At 35.0% G+C, this 17,743-nt stretch overlaps 1 protein-coding gene across 2 annotated transcripts in view; it reads left to right on the top strand.

Moving 5' to 3' along the window:
• LOC149534735 (ATP-dependent caseinolytic (Clp) protease/crotonase family protein) overlaps positions 1–17,139 on the top strand; it is a 48,748-nt gene extending 31,609 nt beyond the window's left edge. The window contains exons 4-9 of one of the 2 annotated variants that reach the window (XM_089805641.1): positions 2,463–2,522; positions 2,698–2,794; positions 2,932–3,005; positions 12,896–12,949; positions 13,043–13,126; positions 16,750–17,139. In XM_089805641.1, the coding sequence (XP_089661767.1) occupies positions 2,463–2,522; positions 2,698–2,794; positions 2,932–3,005; positions 12,896–12,949; positions 13,043–13,126; positions 16,750–16,779 (399 nt within the window). In that variant the 3' untranslated portion in view covers positions 16,780–17,139. The remainder of the gene's footprint in view (positions 1–2,462; positions 2,523–2,697; positions 2,795–2,931; positions 3,006–12,895; positions 12,950–13,042; positions 13,127–16,749) is intronic. The other variant, XM_089805642.1, reaches the window with a different exon arrangement.
• Positions 17,140–17,743: the final 604 nt, after the last annotated feature.

Below are 17,743 nucleotides of genomic sequence, written 5' to 3'. Positions count from 1 at the left end.
TCATGATGTTCCAATTTCAAAACTTCAATGCAATGTTCAATGTTTAAGTTTTTTTACATCTTTACATCTTATATTGTATAATTGTAGTACGTCTTCTCATAACTAGCATTTAAAGTACCATATGTATAGTATATACACCCTTGCTCCCCCCACCACCCCCTAGTCCCCCCGTTGTCCCCAAATTAAGGCCCCCCTGTCCTCCCATCTCAGAAACTTGTCCCCCCTGTCTCGCAGGGCGGTGTAACTATGATAAATAATAATAAAATTAATGAAAAGACACCTTTTCTCATAACAAGGTATATAAAGGAGCCCTAAACACCAATAAGATATACAAAAAAATAAATTAAATAAGTTCGCTAAAGTTCAATTGAGAAATATGAGACAAACTATGAAAGGTCCGGAGATGGGACATTACAGTCTTTAGTTTACTAAGTAGTTTCTTGTCTTTAGTTCATGATTGTTTTTAGAAACATAGTCTTCGTAAATCTATATAAGGAGCTTTCATCTCCTTTGTTTAATACAACATCAGTTTAACATAGCAGGTGGGAGGGAGACGTTTTGCAAGTGAAATTCAAAGAGATCAAAACAGGGGCTCAAGTATATTGGCAGGTTGTGGTCAATGCCAACACTCGAGATAGAGGGAGAGATTATGTGATGTCTTATAAACAAGTAAACTTCCCTGGGACTATGCTGCCGAAAATGGGAGGAATGATCTGCAAAGATACAAGAGTGTAATAAAAATATTCCATGTACTCCAAAGTTATCAACCAACCCAGGACCAGGCATGAGCAGGGTTTAAAGAAGATATTTTTGCATGGTGAGGAAACTGTATATTGGCAGGTTGTGGTCAATGTCAACACACTAACAAGTACACTAAGTTTTATAGAGATAGAGGGAGAGTTTATGTGATGTCTTATAAACAAGTAAACTTCCCTGGGACTATGCTGCCGAAAATGGGAGGAATGATCTGTAAAGATGCAAGAATGTAATAAAAATATTCCATTTACTCCAAAGTTATCAACCAACCCAGGACTAGGCATCACCAGGGTTAAAAGAAGGTATTTTTGCATGGTGAGGAAACCGCTGGGTTTAGTAAGTGACAATTGTGCTACTGCCACTGTTGATTTTGAAATTAGGTAACACAGGTAACAGTTCCAAAACATACTGTTTTGTAGTTAAAAGTTTACTGTAGGAAACTGCTAGGATTGGAAATACAATTGCTGGTCTGCTGTGTGGTGAGAATCTGACAAGCACTGTAATGGTAGAATAAATGTTTCTATGCATGAAAGTCCTTTCTCTGTGCATTTTAAGAAGTGAATAATTTGGTATGTGTGTGTGTGTGTGAGAGAGAGAGAGAGAGAGAGAGAGAGAGAGAGAGAGAGTTTTGCAGTCGTAATAACCCTAGACCTGTTGTAAGTATCTCATTTCATTGATCATGGGAAGAATAAAAAGATTTGAAATAACATTTCCACTTCCAACAGATTTTCCCCAGCTTGGTTGGTGTTTCCAGAAAGAACCTGTGTGTTTCTTTCCTTCGATTGTGTCATATATCTTATAAAACTGGATTACATATTCCATACGCATCCTATTGCTCCGACAGTCTAAACCACTGCCATTTTAGCAAAGTTCAAATAGTTGCAGCAGTGTTAGTTGCCTTAAATTTCCATAAGCATCATTTCTACAACTTATGGGTCAGATTGACAGTCAAAAGGTACAGGCACATAGAAGTCAGGTGTTTTGTTTGTAGCTAGAATATATTTTCAACCACATTACAACCATTTACCATATGGTCAATATTGCCTGATGTATTTCATTCTGTATGTTGTTGCCTTGTTTGTTTTCCACTTTGACTGGTTCTGTTTCTTTGATTACAATTTAGGTTAAAAATATTCAAACAGATAATGAAAAGTGCTTAGTATTCAGTTCTTAATCATTCATATTATATATATCATATATTCATTTAAGTTCAGTTTATATTAATCTGGACTTGTGCAATTGAAGAAGTTTGCTTTTGCAGATTTATTGCTTTCAGAAGTCCAAGTAGACATTACTTTGATTCTATGTACAGTCATCTAAAAGTGTGAGATTAACATTTTCTAGGAGTAAGTTTTCTTGCATGGTTTTGATTTAGTGCTTCATTATGACATTCAATTTTCATAAACCATTTCGATTTCCTTGACTTGTTGATCATTACTTAGAAATGATTTCAAATATTGGAAAGAAAACGGGAATAAATAGGAATGCTGTATATACAGGCTCCGCTTCTCATTTCTGCTAAATTGTTTTCCATATATTTGTGTTATTTTTCTATATTCATGAAGATTTTACAATATGCATTTAATGCGAGTTTTTTGTTTTTCTGTCAAAATCTTGAGAAAAATGATTTGAGTAAAAATATATGCAAGATAATCATTACACATACTTCCACATCTGTTTCTGATAGCAAGATGAATCTGTTTTAGGTTGCCTTTGAAGATGATGCTTTTGGCATTTATGATTTTATGAATATAGTCTTCAATGAAGTAAGTTCAATCACCAACTCAATAATAATTCATTATATCTGTGACTTGTCTTTTTATTTGAAAACCTAATTCTCATGCTTTATCTTGCAAACATAAGAGCTTTTCACATACTCTATTAAAACATTCAGGTTTGTAAATATTGAAAATATAAATCTTCCACATTTTTCACAAACAGATCCGAACAGTTGTCATGGGAGAAGCAATTGGCACTGCTTGCTTACTGGCTGCCGCAGGAAAGAGGGGACGGCGGTATATGCTTCCTAGTTCCATAGGTTTGATGATAACTATGTAATATTTGTAAATTTTTTATGCAAATTGTGGTGTTGTATGTTGCATTTTGCTAATTTGATTGTATGACATGCATTATTTATGCTTATTTGCTAATTTGTTTTTTTCTTCCTTTTCTCAGTTAGGCTTGAAGAACCAGTTGTTTTTGCAACTGGACAATTGCCAGAAATTGAGGTTGACATTAAAGCGAAATCAGTGAGTTTTATCCATACATGATTTTGTTGCTGTCCAAATGGTTAGGGATTTGCTTTCTTTTAGGTATGCCAAATAGACTGTTAATTTGGTAGTTCTGAAAAGGAAGAAAAAATATATGAAGTTTTGTGAAACATTAATTTGAAGAATAATCTTGTGTTCTAGGTTCATAATGTGAAAGCGGAAACATTTCTGTTTTGAAAAAAAAAACCCTTTGATAACTTATTTACTTAGTTACCGATTCGTGAAAAGAATCCGATTCAGGTACGTGAATTGGATCTGTTGATTCGTGATTATTTTCCCAATTATGATTCTAGGATTCATGCACGCACACACACACACACATCCTTATTTTCTTCGTTACCGATTCATGAAATGAATCTGATTCAGGTACGTGAATCGGATTCATGGATTCGTGATTTTTTTCCCAATTATGATTCTAGGACTCCTATATATATTAAAAACTAGAGAAATATACATAATTCTAAAAAATCTATGATTCTAAATCATTTCATAGTATGAATGTATATGATTCTGTATGAATCTATGAATGAAAGCCATTCTGATCATAAAAAAAAATCGGAAAATAAAATAAAATAAAAAAATCTGGAAGAATCTGCGCGAGTCTAGGCATGGTTCCGGATCTGGATCAGATCCGAATCTGGATCCAGACTCTAGGGCACGGAACCAGTAGCTTAACTTATTTGTGTATTTAATGGTTTCCTAAGCAATATTTATCTGACTCTGTAATTAAAAAAACTCTTAGATGAGTATACAAGCTAACTAAAACCATGGACTATCGACCATGTTGATGAAGATTATGTTTTCAAAATTTCTAATATGATAAGCTTAGTCAATGTTATTCCAATTTATGTATACAAGAAGAAGTTATATTAGTGTCCATAAATGACCAAGGTGACAAAACGAGATTTGGTAATACATGTGGTTACAACATGAAATTACTAGGGTGAAAGGAATTGTTGGTTTTGAAAAAAAAATTAAATGTTGAATCAATGAAGAGCGGTTAACCCAGGCTAGGAAGAACCCAAAGGATGTCATCAACTGAAACAAGTTAACACTAAAACAATGTTGAGGCACAATTGCGAAACCCAAACTAGGAAAAAGTTAAACCGTATGATTTAGTGTAGGTACAAAAAAACCATTCAACCAAAGGACAATGGGCACCTTATTGTGAGGAGTTGATGGAGGCCAAAATTTGAGCCAAAATTTATAGGAGCTTTTGCCCATGCAGACAACCTCTTGAGGCTTGAAAACAGTCACTCATTCTAGCAATCTCAGCCCTCAGCCCTTGCCTAGTTGCCACCTCGTTACCTTCTCCAACCTCACTGGGGTTGTTTGTTACATGAGCTGAGCTATTCAAGCTTGGCTTCAATGTTTTGGCCTCCTTTCTCACCATGCTCTTTAACAAAGTTGTTTGTATTGGTTTCCCTGACTCCTAATTGCATCTCATCATCCATCCGATTCATAAGAATGGGTTGATTTCAAACCCCAACAACTACATGACTATCATGACCTGGCATACATTTGCCAAACTCTATGCCATTGTGTTGAATACTATTTTATCTAGGGATTGTATGCGTGAAATGTGGCCTATGTTAACACACACATTTCAACACGGTCCTTATTTGCTGATTCATCCTAGAATGAACATGAGATTGTTCACCCAAGAAGAGTCCTACAAGACAACCTGTTGCCTTCTATCTAGAAGGATTTTTGCCTATTTAGTATCCTCAGATTTGAGGTGTAGGCAACCAGATCCTCTAAGAACGAAGGATTTAGGAATGTAACTAGTCTATATGAGAATGCAATGTAATCTAAATGTGTTATGCAATTAAGCTAAGGACATGTAAATAGAATTAACTAAATGAATGCATATTAATTCTAAATGATATTAATCTAAGGAAATGGGAGCTTTATGAAAATATTAAACTTAAATGAGTATGCAATTCAGCAGAGATTTGATAACAATAATCTTCAATCCCTTTAATGAGGAATTGAGGGTTGCTTAAATAGAATTCCTGAAATCCTTCAACGGTTGAGATCAACTCAGATTGATGGTTAGGATTGAAGCACAATTTCAGTCATAGTGGAAGATTCCAAATTTAAATGGAGCTAACTGCCTCAGATCCTGAGTGCAAGAAACGGTTAACTCAGATAGACTTCAGTGTGAGAGCAAGTGATTTGGATCACTTCTAATTTGATTAGTAGTTAACTAGGACTTTCCTTTTTGAATTGAAGAGTAGAATTAGGAAAGATATTTAATTTAATAAAATGAGATATGACCTCATAAATACCTTTTTCATTTAATTAAATGATTTCATTCAATTAATTAGAATAGGTATATTTATTAAATTTAATAAATTTAATTCCTTAGTACATTAGCCTTGGGTGATAATTTAATTTAATAAAGTATAAATACTTTAAATTAAATTAAATTTAAATCAAGTAGGTTCAATGCGACTAATATGAGTAAATACTATAGGAATTAAATAATAAGTATGATGAATGTAGATTAGGGTTTTTCAACATTTGACAATTAAGTCAAGTAGCGAGTAGCAAAATAAGAATTGCCTAGTGACATAGGATTTAGGATTGATTGAAATAGACCAGAATTGGTGATCATGGCAATGAGCCAATTTTGGGGTATTACAGGGAGCTTGACTGTTGGCATTGTCGGGCTAGGGGGTAGGCTGGTTTCCGTACAAATTTCCAAACTGTAGACCATATTCTGATTCTGGGAACTATAATTGAGGAGGCTCGACCTTGCTCACAAAGGTTACTATTTCTTTGTTGACTTTTGCAAAGCTTTCAACTTTGTTCCTTGGACAACCCTCTGCAAGTGCCTTCGGGACATTGGGATCCTAGAGACTCAACTAACTGTTATTATGAAACTATATGAGAACATGGTTGGCAGATTTCTTAGATCCTATTCAGAGCACCATTGGGGTGAAGCAGGGTTACTGTCTCTCCCCCACTCTTTTCGGTATTTATATTGATGAGCTTGAGACCTTCCTTTAGGACTTCTTGCTCTCTGGGGACGATTGCTACTTACACTAGGGTCTAATATCCAATTTGCTATTCTCCGATTATGTGGTTCTTTAGGCTTCTTCCTTCGAGGGGCTGCAACAGATCCTTGATTGTTTGGCCTTCTTTTGTGAACTGAGAAAGTTGTGAACTTGGATAAGACCCCAGTGATGGTCTTCAATTGATTGACGACCTCTTATCTCCACTTCTATTTTCAGGGTTGTGAGATTGAGATCACTTCCTAGTATACTTGGAGTTTAAGTTCTTCGGGCCCCATTTCAGCCTGTGATGTGCCATGTAGATCCAGGTCAATAACAGGGTTGGCTTACTAGCTTTACTTGAGATACAATGCTTCAGAGATCACTTTCAGGATATCACGACAAAGATAACCCTCTTGGACTCTTTGGTTAGACTAACTGTCCTCTATGGTTCTACTATTTGGGACGCCTCTCTCATTGAGTTTGATTGGGCTTCAATTGAGAGAGTCTTGACCCTTCTGCTTCAGTGTATCATTAGAGGTTACTAGTCCACCCCCCATAGTATCATCTTGGTAGAGTTCGGTGTTCACGCCTCCAGGCTTGCAACCATCTTTGATTTGGTTTGGTTTGGTATATTCATCGACTTTGGGGTTTTGCAAACTCCTCTGGGGGTCGTCATAGATATTCTTATCTTGCCTATTGTACTTTTGAGGTGATTGCGGGATTTGATCTTGCTAGTAGGGCCTGCTGCTAGTTCGTCCAGGCCTCTACCCTTGGATAGGTTGGGATCTCAATGGACCACCTTCCCCCTTTTCTAGTTTTCCCTAGATGCCCTTGCTCCTATCATTCCCTCTCTACAGGAGTTGAATGGTTTTGTTAGGGCCGACATCTAGAGATAATGCATTATCATGACTTGGAGTAACCCTCTGGAGGGACTCCGACTGAGGATGTCCTTCTACGCTGAGCATTGCATGGACATTCAGGATGGGATCATTGTTTGCCTTTGGTATCTCACTCATTGCTAGACTCATGCTCTCTGCATCTTCTTGGGGTCTTTCAGGGTGAGCGTGCATTGATTTCATATTTAGATAGATCAACAGTTTGACAGATGGTGGTTCGTCTCAAACATTTGCATCTCCTTCCCATGAAATTTACTAATTACATTTTACCTTAAGCAACTCCAATTTGGAGTATGATCTAAAAATGGATGCTGACATGCGGTGGTTCATCTTAAACATTTGTATCTCCTTCCCCTCTTGGTATATTTGCTTCACCGAACTTGAGTGCCAATTTGTTGCTTGAAAGTCAAGGGAATATACGGGGCATGGAGCCAAAAAAAATATGGCAATATCGACCCTCAATCAAAGCGCTTGCACCCCTGCATTTTTTTGCATTGTCTATAACCATCTGTACTATATTCTCACTACCCACCATCTTGATGGCCGCAATGAAAATTCTAGAAATGAATTGGAAATCCTTCACCTCCCCTTCAATATCATCTAGCTTCAAAAACATCAAACTAGTTATGCATGAACTTTCCAAGGTTTTTAATGGGTTGAATTTCTTTATCTATATGTGTCCTCTGTTTTTGCAATAGAGTGGTACGCACCTTTTCATACCCGAGACTTGTGTAAGCAAATAGTGCTTCTTTAATGTTTGCCACCTGTTCCTTCCAATATGGTGATTTCACTATTGTCTTCATTTTAAACGTGGTGTGTGATGGGCCTTTTTTGTGGGTCGCCACCTTTTTGTGTTGTATGGTGATCTCAACTTTGCCTTCATTTTAAATGCGGTGTGTGAAATCTGGTTATTATATTATCTCCAAATTTTCTTCAACATAACTTTCAAAACATTAATGGATTAAATATGCAATGCATACCGGCAATATAACTAGTAAATTCTTGTTAAAATGCGTCAGAAAATGTTATTGCATTATACATCAACAATACAATAACCAGAATTCAAGTCCAATCTTAAATACATAAAATACAGTTAGATTGGAAATAACAATAAAATGCAGCTGTAATCCCAAGTGTGAATTCTAATATGAATCTACCACAAGATGAATCGGGGCTACGCCCAATCCATCCAAAAAGAGCCCGAAGGTTTCCATTTTGGGAGCCTCAACAAGTGAGAGCTAGCAGTTTTCCAAAGTTCTCCAAAAAGAAACCAGAAAATAAGTCTGAATTCCTTGCTTGTGCAAATGAATCAAGCCTTTCTTCTCTTATTGCCCAAAGCTACATCTCTTCAACTCCCTTCTCCTTGACTTTCCGTCTTATTCCTCCTTTGTCACTTTTATTTGCTCACTCTATAATATTAAATTGACCCCATTTAGAAATTTGTCTTGTACTCATAAGTCGATGTTAATTTTAAATGGATGTCCTTAATTTCCTGATGTCCCCAAAAAGGGACATTACAACCATTGAAATGTTTTACTTTTCTTTGTTACTTTCACAATAATTACGCTTCCAATAATACAAGCCACCTCCTGTAACATGTGATATCTTGTGGTATGTCTCCAATAAGGATATCGTATATCAATTTTGAAATTATTGACTCCTTGCCCTCCCACTAAACTTTGTCTATCAATGGAGGCCATTCTTGCACAATACAATCTAATTTCTTGCTATAATAAGAAATTTAATAAATTTAAACTAGGAAAACAACTATGAACATCAAGCATACAAGTGCAAAAATTTGTTTTTTTTTTTTTTTTACTAAAATAGATAGCTGAACTTGTTGCTTTATTTCCTTTAAAAACAATAAATGAAAAAATCTGACAAAATTTCTTTGTAGACTTGAAAAGATTCATCAAATTCTCAAAAAATTACATCAAATATTGAAGCATCAGATCAACTTAAATGCTTAAAAATCCTTTGGGGAAGCTATTTCTTGCCCTTCGATTGATCCTCTTCGAAAATAATCAACTTGCCTTCAAAATGCTAAAATGGAGACCAAATGAAAAGAGAGAGAGTATCTGCAAACAAGATGAGTTGTGAATGCTTGAATGGCTCTTTTAGGGTAATTTTAGGGTTTGGGAGCAAAAAATAAGTTAAAAAAAATCATATTAGAGCAATGCCTTTTAATTTTTTTAGTGAAAGTGCTTTTTTAAGATGCTTTCTGGGTTTGACACTTGTGGAAGCTCCCAGATGCTTTCAAAAGCCCTATGGAAGCCATCCACAAGCCCCCAATGCGATAGATAAGAGGCCAGCATCAGGCATCCGTCAGCATTTGAGAGCCTATGGATGGCTTCCATAGGGCTACTGGAAGCATCCTGCCTCTCCAGTTGCCTTTGCCAAACTTCAGCATCCAGACCATCCAGGCCCACATCGGTATCTTAGATTTTTTTCATCATATATTGTAGTTTTGCACCAAGACAGCTAGTTAAAATTCATCCTTCCTAAGTTCTTTTCAAGTCATTTCATCTTTCTTCATTCTATGACTTAAGCAGTCAAATGTACCATTTTTCTTTGGTCATTCAGTTTGATAGAGCAGGTATCATGCAAGTAGCAGAATAATTTATTAAATGCTCGTATATATATTGATACATGTATACAGCTTTATTTCATTCTATTTTCTAGGGTGCACGAGCCAACTGATTCCACTTTGTCCTTAACCAAATCCATTCGGTTTGAACCTCCTAGAAAGACTCTTAGCATAATTAATTAAACTAATCAGAATAGGTTGAGCAGATTAAACCTATTTAATAAAGTTAACTTATCAATGATAAATCTTATTAGATTTCCACAATCCATTTGAAATATAAATTTTGTTTCTGGATTTGATTGTGTATGTTTTTTTAGCATCAACGTTTCGGATCACAGTCCATGATCCATTGTCAAGATGAGAGAACGCAAGAATGTAATAGTAAAATTTGCAGATCCAGCTTCAACGATGGGAAATAAAAGGAAAGGAGATAGTGAAGGTGAGAATGCAAAACGAGGAGCAATAAGAGGGGGAAAAAGTAAAAAGAAACTAATGAAAACTTAAAAAATTAAAAGAGCTAGTCAACTAGAGTAGACCAATAAAAAAAAATGAAATAGCAATAAACACTGCATAAATGTAAATAATCCAAACCAAATTAGTAAAAACAAACAACCCAAAACCACACTAAAAACTAAAAACTAAAAGCTAAACGAGAAATAAAAATAAAGGACTATAATATATATATAATGTATAAAAAATGTTACCTCCATAATAAATGTAAAAGTAATGGTAAAAGAACATGGATGCAAAAGTCTGATACATCTATATTTATACCCCATTGAGTATGTGTGTATAAATATGTATGCGTGCAAATAAAAGGGGACGAAGAAATCTAAGCCTACAAACAACCAGAAACTAACTATATCTATATCATCTAAAAATGTATATAACTTTGTCTATATTTATACCCATATGAATATGTGTATAAATATGGATATATTTATGTACATAAGCATGCCTATATGAATAAAAAGCAAAAAAAAACTGTATCCAAAAACATATAAAATGCTATTAAATAATGACAAAATGAAACACAATACCCATATACATGCATGCATACATGTATGTATGTATCTAAATGTATGAATGTGTGTGTGTGTGTGTGTGTGTGTGTGTGTGTGTGTAAACTATGCACAAGCACCCATATATATATCAACATATTTGTATATATACAAGCTCATATATATATGACTTGATATGTATATATGTGAGAAATTGAAAGCCACACAACACAAAATATAATGAAGTGAAAAACTAGAAGCCAATGTAGATTTTATATATGTGTGTGTGTGCGTGTATACATATATATACACACACACACACATTTATATATATGAATATTTATTAATTTGTATATATATATATATATATATGTTAATAAACAAATATAACTATGCACAATCTCATATATATACGAGAATATGAAAGCCACACCACACAAAATGTTATAAAGAGAAAAAACTAGAATGGGAAGCCAATGCAGTATATACCACCATTTGGGTTAGAGGGAAAAAAAAAGTAACAACAAATTAGAAGCAAACCAATAAGAGGGATAAATACATAATAAGGGCCGAAGATTAAAGCAAGAAATCCAAAGCTAATAGAAAAGGAAAGAAAAGAAGGGGGCCCAAAAGGGAGAAAAAGATCAAAGGGAGGCTAAACAATCAAACCCCAAGATAGGAAAAGAAATGAACCCACAAGAAAGAAAAAGAGAGGCTAAAGAATCAAAACCTAAGAATGACAACACGGGTCCAAACGAGAATCGAGAGGACAAGGGAACAAGGGGGAAGGCCAAAAGCAAGAACGAGAGAGAGAAAAGGATGCAAAGAGTTAAAAGAGGAGAACCAAGGTCTAAAACAAAAAACCCAAAGGAAGAGGAAGCCACGACAAAAAGAAGACACCAAGGAGCCAGCCAAACCGAGGAAGACAACAAAGGAAAAGAATAAAGCCTTGGGGATCATCATGGATTATGGTGGCTATTGAGCATTCCTAATAATGGTTGCCACGATTGGCTTAAGGACCATCCATCATCTTGGTTTGAGGTTGATGGAATGGTGGTTTATTTCAATAGCCTCCTTGAGCTTTCTTTTGAAACAGTTATCTTCCTTGAAAAGGATTTTAGTGCTTTCCAAACATATATGGTGTTTGTTAGAAGAAGAGTGCTCCGCTAAAGCAGATTTGTGGACCCTATAATGTTTGATGTCAGCACTATGCTCTTGAATTCTAGTTTGGAAAGAGCAACCTGTTTCACCTATATAGGGTGTACCACACGAGCACACAATATTATAGACTCTAGAGTCTAGAAAAGCATACTTGGACTCCTTGAGCGAGGGGACACGGTTACTTACCCTAGAAAGGGGTTTGAAAGCAACACAAAGTCCCTTTTTGGATAGGATTTTAGCAATCTTTAGAGTAATACCATCAACAAAAGGAAGGGCGGCATTCAGCAGGGGAGGGGGCAAGGAAAGTTTGGGTTTGGCACTGGAGTGGACTTTCACAACTTTAACCATCTATATAATTGCATTTATCCACATATCCCAAGGTCTAGGAAAAACTGGAATCTCCAAAAACTGTGGAGTTCTCCCAAAATATTGAAACTTGCATTAGGAATAAACCATTGAACTCCTCTTGGTCTCCTGAACTCAATGCTATTGTCAGAATTTCTTTCTGAATAAGTTGGTATTCCCCAAGACTCTTGGACATTACTTGAATGGGATGGACCAAAAAGGGGACATTACAGTACATGCCCTAACTTAGCTGGATCGTCCAGCTGTAACACTAATAAGGTCCATGTGAGTTGAATATCATATCAGGTTTGATTTTGGTTCAAGATCAATTTTCAGCTTGTTATTGCAATACCAATAAATTTCAGTCTCCAAACTTATATTCGAGTTTGATCTGACATTTGAAGTGACTTAGAATTTTTAAAAGCCATTCAGTTTTTCAAATTTGGCTCAGATTTGGCTTACGAAGTGTTTCAGTGTTTCATTCATCATTACTTTCAATTACCAGTTTATTGTTTCACTTTGTTTCTTGTTTCAAGAAAAATCAGGAAATACAAAAGGAAGGATGTAACCGTTAAAAAGCATAAAAATAAAGGGACAATACTGGATATCCACCAAAAGACTAAATGATTTCATATTTTTATGACAAAATATTATAAACTATTGATAATTATGTGTATTTCTACTGGACAAACTCTGGACTATTTGTTAACCAGGAGTTCAGGTATCAAAGGAGTGTGTTTGGAAGTTGAAACTTATTTATGAATCCTTTTGGCAAAGTCAACCTGATGCTTTTTACATTTCAGTCACATATTTTGTGATCACAAATAATCGTTGGTTAACCTGAAATTAATATTTATTATGATTGGCCATACTGCAGGCTCTGTGGGAGAGAAATCGTAGTGCAAAACTTTTTTGTAGGCACACTGGACAAGTGAGTTTTGTATTTTTGTCCTTACATCTTTTTTAAGTGACTCAGCAACACTAAATTGGCATTACATATGGTTTGAATATTTTCTATTTGCAGTCCCGGGAGACAATTATAAATTTAATGCGTGAGAAAAGATCTTTGTGGCCGCAAGAAGCAATTAAATACGGGCTTGTTGACAAGGTAATGCTTATTTGTCCTTGTGATATAGTTTTGAGATAAATATTTCAAGGCTTCCAATGACATTAGATCTTTTTGCTTAAGCAGTATGTGCTGGAACATGTGATCCTCACACACTAATATGAAATCACGATGACTTCATGATCATGGCTAACTTCTAAGGGATTAAAGTTCCTTTTTAAAAATTTTTAACTGAGACAAGATTTTTAATTAGTGAAAATCTTCAAATTAAACTTACAAATTTATCAAGATTACAAGGATATTGCTACTAGTACTGATACACGAGATGTTATTTGCACCAGTACAACTATCTTGGAAAAATAGGAGATGGGAGTACGAAGAGATGCCATAGTTTTAATAGAATTTGATATCTTACTAATTTGCCTAGTTGTAGAGAGAGTGATAATAAGCTATGGGATGTCCTGATTTGCATGAAAAAATACATTTGGCAGGTGAAGACAATCTTATATGATTGAAATGGTGGGAAATACACTCGTGTGACAGTTAAACAAGGATGAAAATGATGCCATGTGCTATGATTTAGTTTTTTGTTTTAGGCATAAGTTTCCTGGATTTTGAGGCATCTCCAATGCAGGAAATGCATACCAGCCCTCAAGACGCCTCCTCAGGGGTTGTAGATGCATCTCTCTGTAACCATGGAATTTATTTATTATTTTAGCATATGTTGTGATCTTGAAAACTTAAACGCCTAGTGTTTATGATCCATTGATTTTAAGATTAATATGGCCTAAGTTTTCTTGTTCTATTCCTAGATGATGAAGGCAACTTGTAGACACAACATCATCAATGGTATAGTTTTATGTAGTTGACGATAACCTAACAACAAGTGTATCTTGGAAAATATTGCAGCCTCTCACATATGATCAAACAAAACATCGACTTAGGCTAAAGGGTACTTCTTATAGTAACCTCATTTAGCATAGGGTAATCTATACATGGGAGTTCCATCCTCCTTTCTTACATATGCCCTTTCTTACAAATCTCTTTGGAGCTCCTTAAGGGGATACATTAGATCAAATGAACCCCTAGCTTAACAATTCTTGTAGTTGCGCCTTTAACTCTATGAGTTCAATGATGCACATCCCATAAGGAGCTTTAAATATCGACTCCTCTTCTGGCACCAAATCAATGAAAAATCAAATACTCCTTTTGGTGGTAATCTAGATAGTTCTTTAGGAAACACATTTTGGTAATCCTAGGGGTAAGGATATTTTTTGGCAAAAGGTTCTTCCTCCTTATTGTCTTCCTTAAACTCATTCCCATTCTTTGAGGACATCTCATATATCATCATGATTAGCAATCCGTTCGGGTTTTCTAACTTCTTTCAATTTAATTGCAAACACCTAACATCTCTTTCTATTTCTTCATTACAATTGCATGGAAGAGATTTTCTGTGCGTTGACTTCATGTTGAATTCCTTGAGGAGACACCTTATTTCTAAGGTCATGCAAATGCTTCAGTCTTGGAAAAACAATAAACTTCAACCTTGGTTCCCTCAACTAATTCATTCCTAATATCACATCATAGGAGCCTAAGAGTGTTACATACAAATTGACCGCTGTAGCAAACCCTGTAAGTTCAACCTTAGCTTCAATACAAACACTGCTTTACTTGAGCATATTCTATTGACCAATAATTGGCCATAAAACTACTTCTTGTAGGAAACATACTCAAGTGTTTCAAAGATATAAAGAATTTTGTGGCACTAGTGCAATTAAGTTTGTTATGGAATTCCCATAAGGCATATTTGTTGTCTTAATTGGTATGATCTAGTGTTTTTCTCAAGGTCACTGGGAGATGGGGAGGCTGGGAGGTCTCTGATGCTGGTACTGGTATTGGTACGCCAATTTTTCAAGAATAGGAGAATTTTTTTTTAATAGTTTAAATAGTCTAATGCTAAATACAAAATACTAATACTGTAAAAAAGAGTAAAGTAAATAATAATAGTAATGTCACATTAAAATAGAGTCAAATATTTCAAAACTCACATAATCACATTGCCATATCTCACAGTCATACTTGTTTTCCGAATATTGCATATGATCATCATCATATCAGATTGATAATCGCTGAGATTATCACTACATATTCAAATTTTAAATTCAAAAAAGTATAGTTTGATGCTAAATTGCCAATGTGCAAACTAAAATGAACAAACTTACTCCAGTAAACAAAAACGAGAATCCATCAATACTAGTATGTTGATGGTATTGATGGTACTAACATCTACTCCACAAGGTTGGGATCATCCATCTCAAGGTCTTCAGTTATCACACTCTCCAAAAAATCATTTAAATTGTCATTGGTCTTAATTTTTGCATTAAAAACATTAAAATGAGGGCTAAAATACATAAATAATTTAATATTATATTTTACATTTATTTTTTATCAAGAGACTTTGGGGAGACTTCACTATTTCGATTAGGCTATCTGGATTAGGCTTTGCTTGCCATGCTCATCTGCCCCATTTTGACATTGAAAAGTGTTTGAACAGCTTCGTCTTGGTCGGTCGTGGCTTAATACCTTCATTCCTTTTGACATTGGAGCAGTTTAAAAAAACACTCCCAGATAGACATATTCATGCCTGCTCAAATTGGAAAGCTCTGAGAAATGGGTTTTTAAATATATTTTATTAAAAAGATACTATGCCCTCTACCTGTACGAATTCAGGGTGAATTTTAATGAATTTTTAGTCCTGTTTTGAAGTTTGCCAAATTTCACACTCCATGGCTGAGTTTCGGTGAACCCTGTGACTAAGCTTTCAACTTCCAGCTGGTTCAATGAGAGGATTTGGCCAGCTAGAATAAAATAATAGTAGGAGCTCTTGGTAAAGTAGTTTTAGAATCACATGACACAATTCCCCAACTATAGTTATAGGGACTGGACTCAAGACAACAAAGAACTTCTCTCTCTCTTTCTATATATATATATATATATATTTGCAATTAAAAGATTGAATTTAGATAATATTCATATTCGGAAGAGTCTATCCAGCCAACTGAATGGCTGTGATTTGACATTTATAAATTATTATTAAAATAAAAATAGAACTGTTTTATAATTTTTAAGTAATTAATAAATTTAAAAAATTAGCCATTCCATCGGCTGCTTAGCCATTTTGTTCATATTCATGGGCAATTACTTAAAGATATGTTTGTGGTGTAATTGTTACCTTAATTATCAGAGATGATAAAAGGAAAAGACCAAAAACTGCCTATCTAACAAGGTAATGAAATGACTACCTTTGACCAATTGGTTGACAAGAACTTACAACGTAGTCATAATACTGACTTGACCCAACGACTCTAGGGCGACCAATCAAACCTTAAAAGGCAACTTTGACCTCTCCCCATGTCTGTACCCCTCTCCTTGGTGATACTCTCCCTCCCTTCTCTAAGGGCGATGAAATCCCTTGCATCCACTTAGACATAGAAGGTAGTGTCTGTGTGTGCTTTTCCAGTCAAAACAATTTGTAGATTTATATCATTAATCTTAATGGGATGTGTAACAAAGATCACATCATTATACGTTGAAATATTTTTTTTTCTGTAAGGATTCCACGAAAACTATGGAGTTTCATTAATGATGTTCTTTGCACATCACAGGTTTTACTTCGTTTTGGTCAGAATCCATGATGCCAAAACTTCCTAGACACAAGGCTCGTGGTTTGAAATTCAAAGGTCGAAGAGATAAGAAGAAAACTGTTCAGAGGATTGGAACTTATGGCGAAGGAGCGGGGGTTTGGGTTAGCAGCTATATGGAAATTCATTCGAACATGTTCTTATATTATGGGTTAAAATTACTGAATAGCAAGAGTTGCAAGACTCTTCAATTTATTTTTCAGGTCTTTATTGTTTAATATTTACATGAAGAGGATCAGCTATCAATCAGTAGCAATGGAATTAAGAAAAAGGGGGTTTTCACGTATGGTCTTGTGTTTCCAGGATTGATTATTTGTTTAATATCAGTTTAGATTGACATTCTGACAAGCTAAAGATGCCTGGTACTTATCAAATTTCAACTTCGCAAGCAATTATATATCGTTTAGAAAGTGGACTGCATATTCACATCAAGTAAGAAAGACTTATGCATCAATCATATGCAATTAAATATCAAACACACGGACTTTAGTTTTTGTGAATGTTCCCATGAAAGATGGTATATATTATTTCAGTTGAGTAGATATGGGAGAGTTCAAAAGCAGATTGTTTTTTTGAGCTTTTCTGCCATTTCAAAGCAGGTTAATAGAGTTTTGAATACGTTGCGACTCCTCAAAAGGTTGTACTTTCCTTTTTGCTTAAACCCTTTTAAGTATACTCTCGAGTTGCAGTTGACTATGGAGTCTAACAATACAAACTCCATCGTGAAATGACGACAATCTCTTTATAAATTCCAGCTCTTGGCTTCATATGGTTCAACAAACTTTTAAGAGGGGACGATTGTGTTTTGTTAATGCTATCAAATTTGATTCTCTTATATTCAGAACTGAATTTTTTACATGTTATTTAAAGAATTCTCTATTGGAAGAAAAGAAAATGCCTGAAAAAGTTCATCAATTCAGCTCAATCTGTTATTTTTTAAACATTTAGTATAACAACA

This window comes from Cupressus sempervirens, chromosome 10 (genome assembly GCF_028749045.1).
Source record: "Cupressus sempervirens isolate cs-2001-9-10 chromosome 10, ASM2874904v1, whole genome shotgun sequence".
In the NCBI taxonomy this organism is placed as follows: domain Eukaryota; kingdom Viridiplantae; phylum Streptophyta; class Pinopsida; order Cupressales; family Cupressaceae; genus Cupressus; species Cupressus sempervirens.
Note: the sequence above shows the minus strand (reverse complement) of the source record. Positions and strands in the feature narration are given on the sequence as shown.